General features: G+C 34.9%; 2 protein-coding genes across 3 annotated transcripts; one reads left to right on the top strand and one right to left on the bottom strand.

The window, feature by feature from the left end:
- The first annotated feature begins 4,717 nt into the window (after positions 1–4,717).
- Positions 4,718–6,547, top strand: LOC122282796 (auxin-responsive protein IAA1-like). Its single transcript, XM_043094831.1, has 5 exons — positions 4,718–5,086; positions 5,364–5,545; positions 5,679–5,790; positions 5,917–5,978; positions 6,114–6,547. Exons 1-5 carry the CDS (start codon positions 4,830–4,832, stop codon positions 6,149–6,151), a joined length of 651 nt encoding a protein of 216 aa, XP_042950765.1. The 5' UTR covers positions 4,718–4,829; the 3' UTR covers positions 6,152–6,547.
- A 1,045-nt stretch (positions 6,548–7,592) lies between these two features.
- LOC122282787 (cyclin-A2-4-like) lies at positions 7,593–15,560 on the bottom strand. Of its 2 annotated transcripts, none has more exons than XM_043094822.1 (12): positions 15,403–15,560; positions 13,863–14,246; positions 13,232–13,499; positions 12,065–12,192; positions 11,373–11,465; positions 10,160–10,293; positions 9,799–9,874; positions 8,851–8,927; positions 8,718–8,751; positions 8,464–8,613; positions 8,243–8,377; positions 7,593–8,096 (listed from the first exon to the last, which is right to left on the bottom strand). In XM_043094822.1, exons 2-12 carry the CDS (start codon positions 14,184–14,186, stop codon positions 8,043–8,045), a joined length of 1,473 nt encoding a protein of 490 aa, XP_042950756.1. In that variant the 5' UTR covers positions 14,187–14,246; positions 15,403–15,560; the 3' UTR covers positions 7,593–8,042. The 2 variants fall into 2 exon arrangements, with proteins under 2 accessions (XP_042950756.1, XP_042950755.1); XM_043094821.1 differs by having other exon boundaries at positions 7,593–8,099.
- Positions 15,561–17,715: the final 2,155 nt, after the last annotated feature.

Below are 17,715 nucleotides of genomic sequence, written 5' to 3' on the forward strand. Positions count from 1 at the left end.
AAAAGTAAGCTCACAAGCTGATAGAAATTGTATTATGGTACGTCAGATTGTAAAGTCATTTTTATTATAAAATAGATTTAAAAAAATTTTATAAATTAAATCACATCAGTTTGTGGATTTATTTTGTGTAATTTTTTCGTATCAGTAAGTGTTCATATTTATATATATATATGTATGACTCGTACATGAGCACGCGGTATGTACTAGGAAACTCGAGACAAAAAAGTCAGTTCATATGTTGTAGTTAAATGAATAAAGCAAGGGATCCCGCTACCGCTCCCAATTTCTTTGTCTTTTTATTAGTGATTAAGAAAAAATTATTTCATATTATTGTAAATTTTTTTAACATTTAAAAGTATTAAAAAATAATATAAAAAATATTTTTTATAAACCTAACAGGAGCTCCTAGCGGTGGCTCTAGAAGGGCCCTATTTAAAATATTGGAGTTACGTGTACATTCTTTTTTGTTTCCTTTTCTCATGGCCGGCAACATTCAGAATTTCTAATATCAATCTAGAAAATTGTAGAGAAAATATATGAAGGTACAATACATGAGATCGCAAACAATGTATTTTGGCTATACGTACCGTGTTAATTTTTAAATATTTCCATATTTTTTTCCTTGTTTCTTTCTTGAATAAAACTGCCTAGTACTCCTCATGGAATCACTATGTATAGACTACCAATGCAGTAGTCATGCTGTAATTAATTAGAATCTAGAAGGAACATTTTTCAACATTGTATATAATTTTAATCTCTTACTTTTCGCAGTATATATATGCCGATCATGTCATGCTTAATAATCACGTTGTCTTGACTTAGTAGTGTATTATATGTCATATTTTGATCAATTCTCCCATAGTAATGATCGTTGGGCCTGAACTAATAAATACACATGAGGAGTTCTACAGACATAAATAAATTATATAAAATTAATTTTACAAATTGATCACTTAATTAATGTGATTCATCAGATCTGTTTTTAATAAAAATAACTTTATAATCTGACAAATTACATCATTAAGTCATATCAGTTTGTGAGATCACTTTTATGTAATTAATTTATAATTAGATTATTTCTTAATATGTAATCATACAAGCTACCCTAATAGAAGAGACGATCAACGTGGCATGAATACAAATATATATATATTAATTTGTCTTTTTGTTTCATCCAAAGGCGAATATATAGCTTGTTAACTCATTAATCTAAGAAATAATATCAAGGTTGATGTTTTTTTAACTAAAGAATAAGTAGTGGTACTACTGGAAGTGGAGAATTTCTAGAGCCAATTCAAGCCCATGTTCTCATCATGTCCTTAATTAGCACAAACATCATGAACTCTTTTTGTCTAGTAAATTAATATATGCACATGATTAGCTAGCGCCTAAACATCGATCGACTATATATATCTATATACAGTTTATTAATTGATCTGGCCGGCCGGTACAGAATCAAATCTGCATTCTCTATCATGTTTAGATATACGAAAACCTAACTAACTAATTACCTAATACGTACCTACCGTTGTACGTATCAGGTCAGTTTGGTTTACGATGTTCAAACTTCAATGATTAATTCTAGTTGCCCCATCTTAAAAGCAACCCAAGATGCCAAACAAAGTGCACGGCAACTGATCATCGCGTTGTTGTGAAGACTTTGACCATGCATCTATACGGAATGGATGTGTTTCCCTGCAAATTATAAACACACATACACATATGTATGATGATCAGTAGTCTGGGCTCCAAAATTCGTTGCATGAGGCCCTCCACTAGCTAGCTAGCTAGCCGGTGCATCAAAGCGTATTTAATGCATGTGTAGAATATAATAGTGATGATTAATGTGTTCGATCTGAGAGTTGAAAATCTTATTTATTGAGTTCTTGTCTGCATAAGAATAGTCAGTAATGTTCGGTTTCTATTTCTAATCAACCAACAGTACTTGATCAATTAACCCACATTTGCAACTGATCATAAAAAAATATTAATTGGTGCTTGACCAATATTTAGCCATATATATATATATATATCCACTGCATGCATGCGGGGGATCCAAGAAAGAAACTAGCTATTTATTTCCCGTCTTAATCTTTACAGTCAATGCGCGCATAAATGCAGAACAAAGACTAAACCAAGTCCAATACTCTATATATATATATATATATATAAGTCTTCAGTATGCCTAAATGCATGCATGCACTTTTCCGCAGTTGTTGAATTTAAATCACAAGCACCAAATTTTCATAGTATTTAACAGACACGAAAGGGGAGACATGGAAAAAAGCAACGAAAAGTAAGAAATTCTTCGGATCGAGAAGAAGCTCATCATGAATTGGCAGTGTCGTAAGACGGAGAGAAAGCACGTAAAACACCAAAAAGCACCAGCATCATGTGGAAAAAATTAATTTGAGTATCTATATAGCTAGCCAAATGGAGAAATCTTAAGGTACGTACTCTAAATAAATGTATTATTCCATTCACATCACAAAATATCATGTTACTTATATATATATATATATATAACTATTACTTTGTAAGCAAACAATCTATTTATAATCTATAGACAGCTTTAAATAAAATATTATTTTTTATTATATTTAAACACATCAAATTATAAGTAAAAGTCAAATTAAAATTTAAAATAAAGTCATGCTAGGCTGCCGCCCAGCAATAACTACTGGGCATGCCGCCAGCACAATTTTAAGTTTTTATATTTTTATTTTTATATATTTAAATATTTAAAAAAATAAAAAAATATATTAATATATTAAAAATTAATTTCTTAATTATTAAATAAAAAATTTTAAAAAAATAAAATTGATAAGTGGTCAAATGGAACGGACAAGTTAGTTAACTTAGTTTTATTCTTTAAAATAATATTATTATACAAGTTGTTAGTTAATAGTAACTTTATCATTTTGTTAATTTTTAATATGAATTTATAACGTACATATACATGCATATATGAAAAATTATACTTAATTAATAATTGTTGGAGACCAATTCGCATACGGCAGTGGGTCAGTATTAAATCAGCGTCTGCACTTTAGGAGACAAAAGTGGTTTCCACTTTCAAATCAGTTTACACTTAATTTCATTTCGACCATGAAATTAATAAAAGCCAGCTTGCGTACATTCTTGAATCTTGACTAAATAATTAATAATTTGGATCTTGACCATCAGAGCTAGCTACTCTAAAAAGCACGAAGTTTTATCGATCATCGATCTTTACCACCCAAATGATTCAATAGATTTAAATTTCAAACTTGATTTCTTCTACGTACAGCCTTCCTTTGGACATTAATTTCCAAATATAATCTATTGCCCGGTGAAGAAGGAATTAATTAAGAACATGAATATTATTTCTCACAAGACGGGTATGCAGGCAGGGGGCCGGTTAGATCCTAACTTCATCTTCAAAGTTTCAAACCCCATGGCCATTTCTGTCTTTGAAGCTCATGTTTTTACTCTCTCTTAGTTTGCTCACAGAACTAAAATTAAAATTAGAAAAATAAAAGGGAAAAAGACTCCTAAAAATAATTTTATATAAGAAAATTACGTGTGATCTTAAGAAATCAAGAAAGTGATATTACACGAGGAGACACGGATGATGATCATAAATTTCGTGATCATGAGCTTTTGTTCGAGTAGTATATATGCAGAATCAATTGATGTCTGCCCTACAATTTATAATATTGTCTGGTTTGCACTCCTTTGGGCTTTAGCTAACTGCAACAAATGATCATCTACGTCTATCGGTATTTGCTGCCTCTTTTCCTAATTTTGGAAAATATGTTAAAAGAATGAGCCGTACTGGGCTCCAATTAAGGAAAAAATAATTTAGTAAGTCACTTCATGCTAATTTTTTTATTGGTATCAGGTTTGTTTGGATAAAATCTCAATTAATTTTAAGGTTGTATATATACCATATAGACTCTCTAAAGAACTTCTCGCAAGTGGATTTGTAATAGTTCAAAAAAAAAAGAAGGTTTTAATAGTCTATTAAGGCTTAAAATTATGTTGTTCCCTCAACTTCCGTCCCAAGTCCCAACTATTCCATCTGACGCGGTTGATCATCCTGCACGACAGTGAGAAAGAGAGAGAGAGAGAGAGAGGAGAAATAATTCATTTTTTTTTAGCGTGTCTGATGGGACGGGCAAGAGGAACTAGAAGACATTAGGACCCGAAATACCCGGTTAATGACGCGGGACTCAAACTCACTATCACCGGTAACGTGTCTCGAAGCCCCCGTCTAGAACCAGTACAAGTCGCCACGTGCCGGTGGCTCAAAAGAGACAACCTGGCCGACAAACCAACATCATCACATGGATGTCGCGTGGGGCCTCCACGACTGAAATTTCATATGGCTTTTTCACATGGGCTCACATAAAGTCGACTACGGGGAACATGTGTGTCCCACACCTTCCGCACGTACACGTACACGGGAGTTTCTTTTCTGTGTATATGCTTAGAAGATCCCATCACAAACACAAAGCGGGTCATCGAACCAAATGAAAAAGACTGGAACCCGAACCGACACAGGGCACAGACTTTGATGCAAATAAATCACGAACACACACTTCCATCAGATACGGTCACGGAAGAAGACGAATCGCAACCGTTCTTAAACTGAACGTGTCAATTCTTTACTGGTCCATTACCCTTGCCGGCCAGATTCTCCCAGCTTGATCATTTTTTTATTATATATACAGCACACGACCAAACCTGTTGGTCACATACAATTCTGGGTCTCAAACTTTAGCACCAGGGTAAAAAGAACAGCAAGAGAGTTATCAGCCCCGCGGAGTGTGACACTATTGACAAAAATGTCACCGGAAAATAGGAAACACTTGCCGGAATCCGGTTCCACAGGACTGAATCTAAAGGAGACCGAGCTGACCTTAAGGATGCCGGGCGAGACACGGGGAGATACAGAGATCGGAGCAAAGTCGGGCACGAAACGTGGATTTTCGCAGACTATTGATCTTAATCATGATAGATCATCAGATGTTCCTGAACATGATGACAGATGTTGTGACAAGCTAGAAAACGAGACCTTGGCTGTAAAACCGCCGGCAGCGAAGTAAGATATTTATATATATATATATGAAAAAAAAAATCATCTTTTGCTCATATATGCTATCATGTTTAAGTTTTTCGAAAGTCTTTTTTTCTTATTACTTTTAGAGAATTAACCAAGTTACATGTATTTTTGTTTTTGGAATTGAAAAGCATATATATATATATATATATTTTCCCAGGGCAATAGCTACACATGCCTTAAGATAGGTTTGCATTGCATGTATAGAACTGCACCAACCTTTAAATTAATTAAGTTTTATACCGTTACCGATTTTCAGGGCGCAGATAGTGGGGTGGCCACCGGTGAGAGAATTTAGGAAGAACGCGTTGAAGAGTTTCAAGTTCGTAAAGGTGGCTGTGGATGGAGCTCCTTTTCTAAGAAAACTGGATCTAGAAATGTACAGTAGCTATCAGGAGCTACTGTGTGCTTTTGACAACATGTTCTCCTGCTTGACTATTCGTACGTATTAATTCCATTAGTATATATTTCTCTAAATTGGTACTACATACGACAGCTCTATATATTTGGATTTATGTAGAATATATATTTGTGGTAACTTAATCTTTGGGGGGTGAATTTATGCTGTACGTAGGTAATTATTTGAATGAGAAGAAGCTTATGGACACTGCAAATGGGGTGGAATATGTGCCTACTTACGAGGACAAAGATGGTGACTGGATGTTAGTTGGAGATGTACCGTGGAAGTAAGTTTCCAAACCAGACTTTTGTACAACATCAATGAATTGATTCATCGTGTCTCACGACGAGGATGTCCTGAAATCTCAAGTGATTAATATTTTTTTTACTGATCTTCCCCTTTTGATCTTCAGAATGTTTGTTGAGTCATGCAAACGGCTAAGATTGATGAAAAGCTCAGAGGAAATTGGACTTGGTAATCTTTTTATCTCGTGCTTGGGGCTACATACCTTGCTTTACATGTCTTTTACGATTTAAGATCATAGCCATTCTTGAACCAATATCATACTGTATGTACGTGTTGATTTTTTTTGCGTGTTTTTTGACGCAGCTCCAAGAACACCTCAACAATCTGCAAGCACAAGTTAAGAAAAACCATAAAGAGAAGAAGCCTTAGAGAATCAATATCGATCCTTGGAATGATGTAATTGGTTGAACAGAGGCTATTTTTTTCCTTGTTCTATACCTTTCTATATTTATTTTTGATGAAGAGTTAGGATTAGATAGGAAAAAAGTTTTGGAAAAGGAGAGATTTCTGTATCTACTAGTTGCATCGTAGTGCCAGTTTAAATATTTTGATGTTGTGGGCTTTTTTTCTCCTCATTTTCGGGTCTGTTACTTCTTCATAGAGACGCTAGGATTGTAATACTTTCACAGACTTTATACCGTCTATTTGATTTTTTTATGAGAGTTTTTGTTTTCGAAGTTGATGTAATTTAAATAAACAGGAAATCAACAAGCGCAAATCCGTATATTTTGATAGCAGATGGCAGTACTCCATGATTTATGTCCAACTAATTCATACATGGATGATCCAACGATGATAAATAGATCTCCCCCAAAAAAAAAAAACCATACTGAATCTGGGTTTTCATATTTATCTTCGAATTAATACTACTCTTTATTGTTTTATTAAACATCCTTTGGTCATTAATTCATAATATTACGTTAAAAGATTAAAAAAGTGTCGATTATTTTACCTATCTATTAATCATTTGAAGTCACGTGATGTTGAAAAGATAATAGTTTAAAGTATGATAAATGATATTTTTTTCTGTGATCAAACATTAATTTTTGCTGTGAAAACTCCTATTAGACTAGCATGTAAGAGCATGCATCTAACGTGTGGATTGACGCTTTTGACAACTTCTACAGGAAGGGGTTTAAAACCAAGCTTCCAACCCTCGAACAGAAAAACCTAAATGACCACCAAAAAACACATAAATCACTGGCGACATTACACGATTCCGAGATTTTTTCAAAAAAAATAGTGCATGGAAAATGCCAACTGATTACAATAGAATAACATTACTACATAGTGACATAGCACACACTCTAGATGCTTAATAATTTTTTGATTGCAGCCTTGCTCGCAACTATTGATAAACTAAGCGCTGTAACCTGTAGGAGCAGATGCTGATTTGAACAGATTTCATGGAGTCCCGAACAGAGGCAAAAGAGACAGCCTACTTTGTGCCAATTGAGATGATGCTATCTTGTTCTTTTTCAGCTCAAAACATTGTAAAATTATTGTGATATGATTAACTGCCATTCCTAAGCCTATCCTTCACAAGAAGAGATCATTAGAATTACCACTATTGGTCACAAACCATGCTGAGAGTGAGAGGGATTGGTCAAAACCATTCTATTCAATCCCATCCAAATGGCCTTTTTGGCCTAGCGGCCGTAAGAGGAATCGGTCAATGGGAGGCGGCAGAGTAGCTTGGCTCTTTTTCCAAACTAAATCACTAGCGCAGAGGAAGCAATGAAAACCAGAACCAAAAGAAACCATACGCATCAGACAAATAGGTTCCAATAATGCTGCAGAGATATTCGAGATACCATTAAAATTCTAAGTGAAGAATAAATGACAATTACAAAGAAAATTAGTTGATTGAATTGAGGCTTTGGCTGCCATGGTTACAAATTAACTCTTGGTTACAGCTGATGACGAACTATATGAATCGAACGGTGTGACACAGTAATACACTCGATTTCAGACTTTGGGGCTAGACATCCTTAGTTCTCTGACTAAAGCTCACAAAGCAGTTTTATAATAACCCAACCGGAGGCCACAAAATCTATAAACAAAGACTCAAAAATTTGGTGGAAAGGATATCAATGGAGATGAGAGGAATAAGATTAGACATCAGGGAGAACATCGTGGAGTAAATGGCAAACCCAGACAATACTTTCATATGGAAAGTATTAGTATCTGTTAGCAGTCCCTTGCTGTAAAGATCCAACAGCCAGTATATATTCAGAATAGTGTTTCAAGCAGTTTTGGGGACGACAAAGCCGCCACAGATTTGAACTGCTACAACAAGAAGAACTTCGTAAGAGAACTTAATGAAATTCTAATATTGTGTTTAAAACTAATCCTTCAACATGAATCAATGATACTCTTCTCAAAATGCTATGTCCCAAATACTTCTGCATTTATTTTTTACTATTCATTACCTTTTGTTGCCTATATTTCATGCGTATAGCACTCAAAGGACAACCGTTGGTGTTCAACTGTAAATCTTGCATGGCAATTACTGTGGTCTTCAAATCAGATGAGTTGTAAGAGCTATAGTGTTTTAGAGTTGGATTCTGCAAGTATATAAATGAAGTCACATTTCCAGCATATAATTTATTCTACAAAAAGTAAACAAATAAATAAAGGAGAAAATGCAAACCCATGGGTGATTTGACTGATCTAACGTCCATCTGGCAAGAAACACAGCTGATGCAGCAATGACAGAAGGAAGGAAATTCAAGAATCCATAGTCAACTAGCGAAAGTTCAGCTAAATAGTTGGACAAGTACTCCATCTCCAGACTAGGGGTCTACAAGTTTTCAATTCGATATGGACAAATTAGTTTTTTATTATTCTACAGTGCGTAGCATTTCCAGCTCAAAGGCCGGGACTGACTTAAACCAACCACGTTACCTTGTAAGAAGCCTGTGCTGCTCGAAGAAATCTCCTGGAAAAAATAAAAAGTGTGCAGAAATGCATTGGAATATGAAAATAAATACTGAAACTATCAGCAATATGGATGTCAACGTTGGGTAAGCTGAAGTACCTGAGAAAAGTTTTTGCAGTGGGAGCAAATAGCTGGAAGCCAAAATACTTCAACACTTGAATCTCCAGTTCCAATACCTGCCAATGCTCTACTCAGAACGCAGCTAAAAAAAAAATTTGGCAGACGAAATATATGAAAACCAAAAACCTTGATACAGGTTTCCAGCGAGCTAAAAGTTCTAATACTTGAAAAAGACCATCTCTTTATCATTCACATTGGATTGAAATATCCAAATCTCTATTAGGTTTACAACTGTGACCTGGATGTAAAAGTTGAAACTATTATGGGAAGAATAGGATAGTGTCTGTCAGTAGAGATGATGGGCACAAGGATTAATAGACATCACCATAAATCAGAATGAGTAAAAAAATGCATCTTAAATTATGATTTCTAGAGTCGCTTCCCCTTGACAGGACATTTTTGTCCCCCTTTTATTTAAGTGTAAGGTAATTTTTATTTCCTACAAACCCCGATAACATTTTAATGAAATCTGAGATCCAATGCATCAGGAGACTTATATTTCCCCAAGAAAAATTCAACATAAATTTCAAGTTTGATGGTGATTGAAAGCTCAAGCCAAAATGGAATCTATGATCTGTTTTCCCTTTCTCTAAATTGGCATGACTCTATGCAGCCATTGCAGCATATCAGTATTATAAGAGAATTTGTCTTCAAACGGTATTAGGAAATCAATTATAAATGGACAAAATAATTATCCCATCAAAGAAAAGAAAACTAAATGAACAATAACGTCAATTTGTTAGGACCTAAAGTGATGCAACAAACTGATTTCTAGGAAAATTTGAATAGATAGAAAACATAAAACTAGATGGTAATTTTTGGTCAGCAGGTTTTGAGCTGTAGCATTTACTTCATCATCATTTTTTTTTTCATCATTGTTTGATTTTGAGTTAAGCATTCTTTGTGCCAATAAGAACTAGGCCATACCTCCTCTCTTGTGTAAGTGTTGTCTGTAATGAGGCAGAACTCTTCCACGTGCGGTGCACAAATTTCTTCATACTTCCTTCAAACCACAAAGTGGAGAACCATAATCAGTAGATACTACAAGCTGAAAAATCATTCAAACTATTTGCATCCACCCCCTGCAGAAAACTTTCGTGTCTGACAAGTCAAAAACATAAAGGACTGCAAAGGTCATAAAAACTTTCAACCTTTACATGATATCACCAGATTAATGGAAAAAAATCCATTTATTCAAATATAAAAGGAGGAAGTTTCAAATCCTAATTGGTTTAAGATTCTAGTCTAAAATTTAGATTATAACTCTGCTATAGATAAGGGAGCTTACGAGGCAATTAGCATGCAAGAGATGCCGAGAAGTTGAAGTCTCTGTCTTTCAATATAATTTTGAGTCAGAAATGAATCAACGAGATAAACTGTGAGGTAAAGCGTATCTGACACCAACTTATATTCCTCAGATACCTGAAACCAGGATTTATCTGATTCAGAGGAGTTTAATTTTCGTTCACAAAATATAGAAAACTAGAAGATTATGCCATTGATAGTCATTAAGAAAGCCTAATGTATCCACCTAGTTACACAAACTAAAGGAGATACACGAGAAAAACATAATTAAAAGCATTGGCCCATTATTTTGATTGATCAAGTGTGCCCTGTGAATGTTAAGCTACATTACAAAAATAATTCGAACAATGACAATATAAACTAGCAGCAATAAGTGCAACAAAATGGATGTGATTTTCATAAGAAACATATTCCCTCTGCAACAATCTTTGACACAATGCAACAATATGCAGTTAATTCTAGACCAAGCCATCAAAGTATCAGTGACATTAGGTTGCAGCTTTTAAATGCAAGCGCAAAGATATGTACTAGAAGACAGCCTAAATAAAGAGATCTGTAGTAATCGTCGCAAATCCAAATATGGGCTCAATCAAACTTCAAAAAAAAAAAGTACAACAAAATTTATCATTCAATAGATCGTTTACAGAAAACTCTTGGACCAGAGAGAGAGAGAGAGAGAGAGAGAGAGAGGATATTTCAGATCTCCGCTACATCTTGTGAACCCTAAGTATTAGCATAGTGTACAAGACATTTGTAAAGGTACAGCAACATAGCCTCAGTGACAATTAATTAAGCCAAAGATAAACTATAAAGGCTAATCCTAATATAGATAGATTACAATGTATAAAATTCAAGCAAGATTTAAATGTGACCCGTCAATAATGACAGAATTCACTTTAAACCAATAAAAACAAGTTTAAGATAGACATGATGAAAATCGACCATAAATTATGAAGTACAGAAAGGTGGAGATCCCTTTGATGACAAGGTCTGCACTTGAGTTTAAGCTAGAAGTTATCATCAACATCCTCATGTGTACTTGGGCTACACCTAACTTTTTATCAATAGATTTTATTTTTTACCATAAGAAATCATCAATAGCTTCAAAAACTACAGCCCAGGGATGTGTACCTCACAAAAGAATGTGTATTTAGACGATGTAAATAAGAGAGCTCGGGTAATGACAAGATCCTGACCTCTACAAGCCAATCAACCAGAATCCCTCGCATGCTTTGAGTAATATCTCGCTGCATTGTTTCCATGAAATTAGGATATGGTCTCCGAGCAAGCTATATAGAAACAATTGATGAGACTATAAGTAAGCATCAGGTATACTTATATGATATTGATCAGCAACAAAAATGAGTAAAATGCATATAAGACAAACAATTCTATGTTGTGTTACCTGGTTTTGATCTGAGGTATTTACTCTTACCATTCTAGGTTTAGCAAGTCATAAATTTCATAATATATTTTCTTTGGGGTTAATTGCAGCTATCCATCCTAACTATGAGATCATTTGCAATTCCCACAGTAAATTATAAATTATTTTGAGATTACTTTGCAATGTTCACCCTGTCCCACCCCTAATTTTTAAAAGTTAGAAATTAATTTAGGTGGCAGGAAGCACATCGTAAATTAATCTCGAATTAGGGTGTTAGTTGTAAACACTTATAGTTTATATGCAAATAACAAATACTTCCATGGTGCAGGATAGATTGCTACAATAAAACAACCCTTTTCTTTATCTTATCACTATCTTTGGAGACAAGTGCTTACAAACAAAATTGACCAAGTCTTAATCTAACAAATCACAAGCATACTATTTGGCATTGATAAAAATGGAAACCGGTTATGGCAAAAAAAAGGATGTATCGATATCACAAACCTCAGCTACACGTAAATTGTTATATATGTCAGGAGCATACACACTGCATAATTGAGGTTCCATGTAATTTGCATCAATGTTTATAACGTCTGGATTGCTTGATATAATGACGTCCCCATAGAAGCCACCTTTGAAAATTTAACAAAATGTCATTGTTTGCAACAGGACGCTATATATGAAAGAACCAAATATAAATACTACTTTTAACAAGCAATTCTTCAGCCTTGAGATGAAACCATATGCACCAAGTTTATTACTGTATTATCAATAATATTAGAGAAACCATACCCACTGAAATATCAAATGGCTAAATCACTCACTTGAAAGATGCATGGCCTGGCAAAGAACAAGCTTGCAAGTAACATCAATAGATGGTACTAGAGGAAGTAAAAATTATCACTCAGTTTTCCTATTTCATGGTTTGATTGTACCACAAATGATTAATACTAAATAATGGCAAGTTATTGTAAAGCAAAAAACCAAACAAAAAAGGGTAATAATTAAGCAAAAATGAAAAATATTAGGAGAAAAAAGGTTCAAACAGTTCTTTCTTGCAAGTCCCATTGACAACCCAAGTCTACTCTTTGTTATAGATTATACAGGTTTAGTGTTATAGGTTACTCTGAGACCCTGGAACTGCAGAAGACCAGCAAACCATATGATGATTTTAGGAAGTGAACCTATAAAACCTGAAGTTTCGTACTTGTTTAAGCTCTCTGATTTTTTATTTGAATTGTTCTTACCATATCTGTGGTGTGAATTTTTTAAGTCTGCTCTGCGATTGGTTGGTACAATTGGCTAAGACCACATTTCACATAGGAGGGAACAAATATATAAAATCGAAAAATCAGCTCAGGTTAAGCCTTAAGAGCTTATGTAACCCTTTGAGCTCTCGCTTTATTAACTACTGCTGGATTATAGTTCCACATTGCAGTTCATGATCGTGATCATGAATGTCACTTATACTTCATTATCAGTCCATTCTGCTTACCATACCAGCAGAGTTTGTTCACGTCTCACTTTAAAATATAAGTACATCAATACACAGGATTCCCACCAAGATGGATCTCTTCTTGCAGTCTACGCAAATTGGCATGTAGTTGGTAATTTGCAGGTCAGTAATGGTTATCATGCATAGAGGTAAAAAATTGAAATAGACAACAAAACCTTTCTTTGGGGAACTTTGAGGGTGTGAAGGCACTCCAAAACTCTGATATTCAAGTAGATGATCGTCTATGCCACAGTCCCTTATGCTACTTAACTGAAGAGGCACCTTTTCTTCAAAATTAGTTGAACTTCTAACTTCTCTTGATTTAGGTTCTTGAAGAAGGTTCGCTTTCGCACCAGCTTGAAAATGTGGGCCTTCTGTAGCATCTGAAGGCCCCACTTTGCTAATGTTTGCCCGACTATTTTTAACCAGCTTGATGTTCTTAGCCTGACATTGAGCAGGACAAAAGGAAGCGTAACTCAGGTTCTGGAGTAAATTAAAGCTTTTGGAAAATACCCTAACCTACCTGCTAAGTCTTGCAACATGTCGCGATTTTCCTTTTCTTCTATAGGTAAACAAATAGCAATTTTCAAGTAAATAGAACGTCCAAAGTGATTATAAATCAATTTGAACTTAATACATTATCGACTACTGAAAGACTCAAAATCATATAATATTTTCTGGCTCAAACTATCTGAAATTTGCTAATATTCAAGCTGCCAAACTCAGCAATGAAATTGGATAACATAAGTTTGTTGTTATTTCCTTATAAGAACAGAGGTCATGAACAAAATTACATGGAATATTGACCTGAATTTTAGTTGCATTCAAGCAGCTCCCAAATGAGCCTTTGTGGCAAATATTGCTGACATCCTGCAACACAACCCTCCTCTTGCGCTGAAGACATGCATCAGTGGGAGCATGATTGCTGTTCTCATCCAAGTCTGCACCTTTTGGATTTCCTCGCAAAGTTCGCTTCTGATTTTGTTGTATAGGAGCTCGCTTCTGATTTAGTTGTAGAGGAGCTTTCAGATAAGGCAACTTTCCAGATGCAAGGAAGGCAGCAGCCCTTGCGCGTGTAAGTGGAACGGTTGGCTCCTGGCCCTTAGCAGTAACAAGGTTTTTCTCCCTCATGTTTAAAAGCCTCAGAGAAGAACAGCTCAAAGTATTAACTTGAAACCATATGAACAAAGCCTGAAACATAATTACAAAATAAATGCAAAGAAAAATTGAGAGCAAGCTGTGCAGGCATTATGTGTGCAGAAAACGGCTTGTAAACAAAGAACATGTGCTCATCTTAGGGAATATGTTTCAAATGCAACTTCAAAGACGAACCATTTCTAGTCTTAACTCATGGTAAAAATATATGCCAAACAGCCGAAGTGTTATCAAGTTCCTAATTGATGTTCCCTTGCAGTCACATCAAGTATTTTATATGATAAACTGATTCTGAAGAGTCATGGCAAAACTGGAATCTAGATGTTAATACATGCAGTATTGGCTACTGAAATATATATTTTAACTGCCATTAGAAGTCAATTTCCTGATAAAAATGGAGCAAATAATCAGATTCTGATTCGCTGTGGCAGTAGAGATCCATGGAACTTATTAGTTTTAATTACATATGGAAAATTAAAGCTCCACTAATCATTGAAGTCCTTTCAAATCTCTGAAAATCTATTGAGTCCCGTGGGTTCAACTCAATTCAACAATTGTGACTGGTTTGAAATGAGTAGCTGAATTAAGGCCGACAAAACCTTGTTAATAACAGCTGCCTGATGTGGTCGCTCAGTCAATGTGCAGGAAATAAACGGTAACAATTTTTGAACCTTGAATATACAAACAAGAACAAAACAAAATCCACACCTGACCTGAGATCCAAGAAACGATACGCAGAACAACATGTATTTAAAGGATCCAAAATAGTTCAACTTCTCTGTATTTACCCGGAGAGGAAAAAACTCCGATTGTTGCATCGTCTTTGCTAGAGTGGAAGTCCCAAACAATTAGGAAAATAAAAAAAGAAATTCCAAGCTTTATAAAGTTTTGAATTTTTTTTTATTTTCGTGCATTTTATCACCAACCATATTATCCACGCCCCGGAATTTCAAGAATCTGACATTCTAAAGAAAAATGAACCCGCATTTTCTCATCAAGCAAACAGAGGCATCAACGCCACGGCCCAGAAGTTGAAGAATATGACAAACTATAAGAAACCAACTAAACACAAGTCGATCTCTGACTCAATAGAACAAAATTTGAAAATTTGAAAAAAAGTACGGGGAAGCAAACACATACGTAAATGCATGCATTTATAAATTTATTAATGCATGATTCATGAAGGTTTGACCTGAATCTATCTTGTAAGCTCCTCCAAGAGAACAGAGATGAGAGCTTCGAGAGAAGGCCAGAGAGAGAGAGAGAGAGCGAGCGGGATGGCCTTTGCAGTTCAAATTCCCTGAGAAAAAAAGAAAAAGAACAAGATAATGAGGAGCGACACCTCAATAACCATTGTAATAATTAATTAGAAAGAAAATGGGGTTTGACTCTTTGACTTTAATAATAGAAAGACAGTTCATTGGGTGATTTCGTTCCTGAGGTCTGGGCCGTCTTGCCAGTGGCCATTTTAGGTTGTTATTTACTATTTCAACCCTGCTGCTTTAAAGTTTTGAGTCATGTGACATGTAAGGCAAAAATCTCAAACATGCAAGTTTTATATAATATTTTTGTAAAAATGTGAGTCTCAGTAGTAAAAAATAATTTTGTTTATATTTTTTTAAGATAAGGTTTACTGTTTTTACAAGAGTTTACATAAAACTTGTACAAATTAATCATTTCTCTTAACGTGTTAGCTAACTTGTTTATTGTGTGAGATGTGAGAGGGTTTTTTTGTCATTGAACGTCTAAGGTTTGATTGCCGGATGATTAGAAGATGGCTTGGCTAGGAGTTTTTGGGAGCTCTCTTTAGTTTTTAGTATGCAGTTTAATATCAGGTAATATAAAATATACCTGCTCTATAATTTAATATAAATACAAAACTCTTTGAAAGTGCTGTTGATTTTAGAGCTTTTTGAATTTGGAGATTTCTATTTTATTTACGTGAGAAGTAAGTACTTGTTTTTCATTTTATAAGTTAAAAAAAAAAAAAAAACTGTGACATGATTTTGATAACAAGATTTATATTAACGACATGAAGGCAAAATAACATGGCCGGCCAGCTGGGATTATTTGAGAGGAAATAATATGGCAAGTACCTCCTCAGATATTAAAGGAATTAATGCTAAATGCAGCAACGACCAGCTCCTATCATCAATCAACCAAATATATACAGGAAGTTGAGAGTCAAGATTTTCTCAAAAGGCACCACCTTATTTGCATCCAACTCTTTATTATTTGTTACTACATATATGACTTGCATGTTGTTGTCCAGAGCAACAGCCTGCTTGTTTTTTGCTTTTATTGTTTCGTCTCTGTTTTCAAATTTCGAATCATTGCAACGTTCCCCCAAGCATTTCCATTTTTTTTAGACATGTTTTTATGTTATAAGAATTTTGTACGTGCCATTGCGGTACCAACATCATGTGAGCGGAGCTAAATGGGAAGGGTGTAGAGTAAATTAGAATCAAAGATACGACCCTTGTTGTCAAGTTCTCGTAAGCACTTGAATTTACAGTGCGGGAGAGCTTAAAGAAAGTCACCCAACAAAAAGTTCTCTTTTATTTTATTTTTTTTTTCTTTTTTTGTTTTGTCCTGGTTACGCTGTTTCACTGTCATGTTCAGTAAAGGTTAACTTATATTGTTGTCAATGTCCCCCCACCATTGATGGTAGCCACCAATACAAACGTTGTTGTCACCGTTAAATATTAATGCAATCATGCATAGTACTCTCTCTCAGTCTCCATGCATTCTCATCGGTCATCATGATCTATCTCCCAATCAAATTCACCAAAAATCAATCATTATAACTACTCAAAATGGGCTACCTCCAATTCCATTTAGTACGCATGGTTAGTTACCATGCGCGCAATAATATCGATCCATGCAATTATTATTAGGATCATCACTAGAGAAATGTGCGCATGCCATGCGAACCATTAATTATTGTTGCCGGTATCCGGTGATCCACCTTAATTACACCGTTACTTCATCATTATTACCATAAATCCACCTTAATTAATTCTTGTATTTCTTTCATTCAAAATTTATTGCACTCGCTACTGAAACTGTCTCTTAGTTGCCTATAATGAGTAATGACCATTGATCATGGGGAGTGGGGCATGAGAACTCGATTCTCAACAATATCATCAGCCCATAAAAGCTAATGAAATATGAATATTGGAAAATGAATTGTCAGCAATATAACACATTATACATTGTGTTGGTGTAGATTTTTGTATGTGTGTTTGCGCGTAAATGTAATATGAACTTGTGATTTTTGTTAGTATAACGTACACATTTAGGCCACAATTTTATGGACAACCTGTTTGCATTCTCCAGACGCAATGAAGATGCCTTTTCGAGTTTGAATTGTTTTAAGGAGAACCATTTTTCCAACAAACCCATCCAACATGGGGCATAAAGCCCAACCCATGATGAGGATGTGTTGGACACATGGCCCAACATAAAGCTCTAGTTAAAGGCATGGGTAAATTTTGCAAGTTGT

Source organism: Carya illinoinensis, chromosome 1 (genome assembly GCF_018687715.1).
Source record: "Carya illinoinensis cultivar Pawnee chromosome 1, C.illinoinensisPawnee_v1, whole genome shotgun sequence".
NCBI lineage: Eukaryota > Viridiplantae > Streptophyta > Magnoliopsida > Fagales > Juglandaceae > Carya > Carya illinoinensis.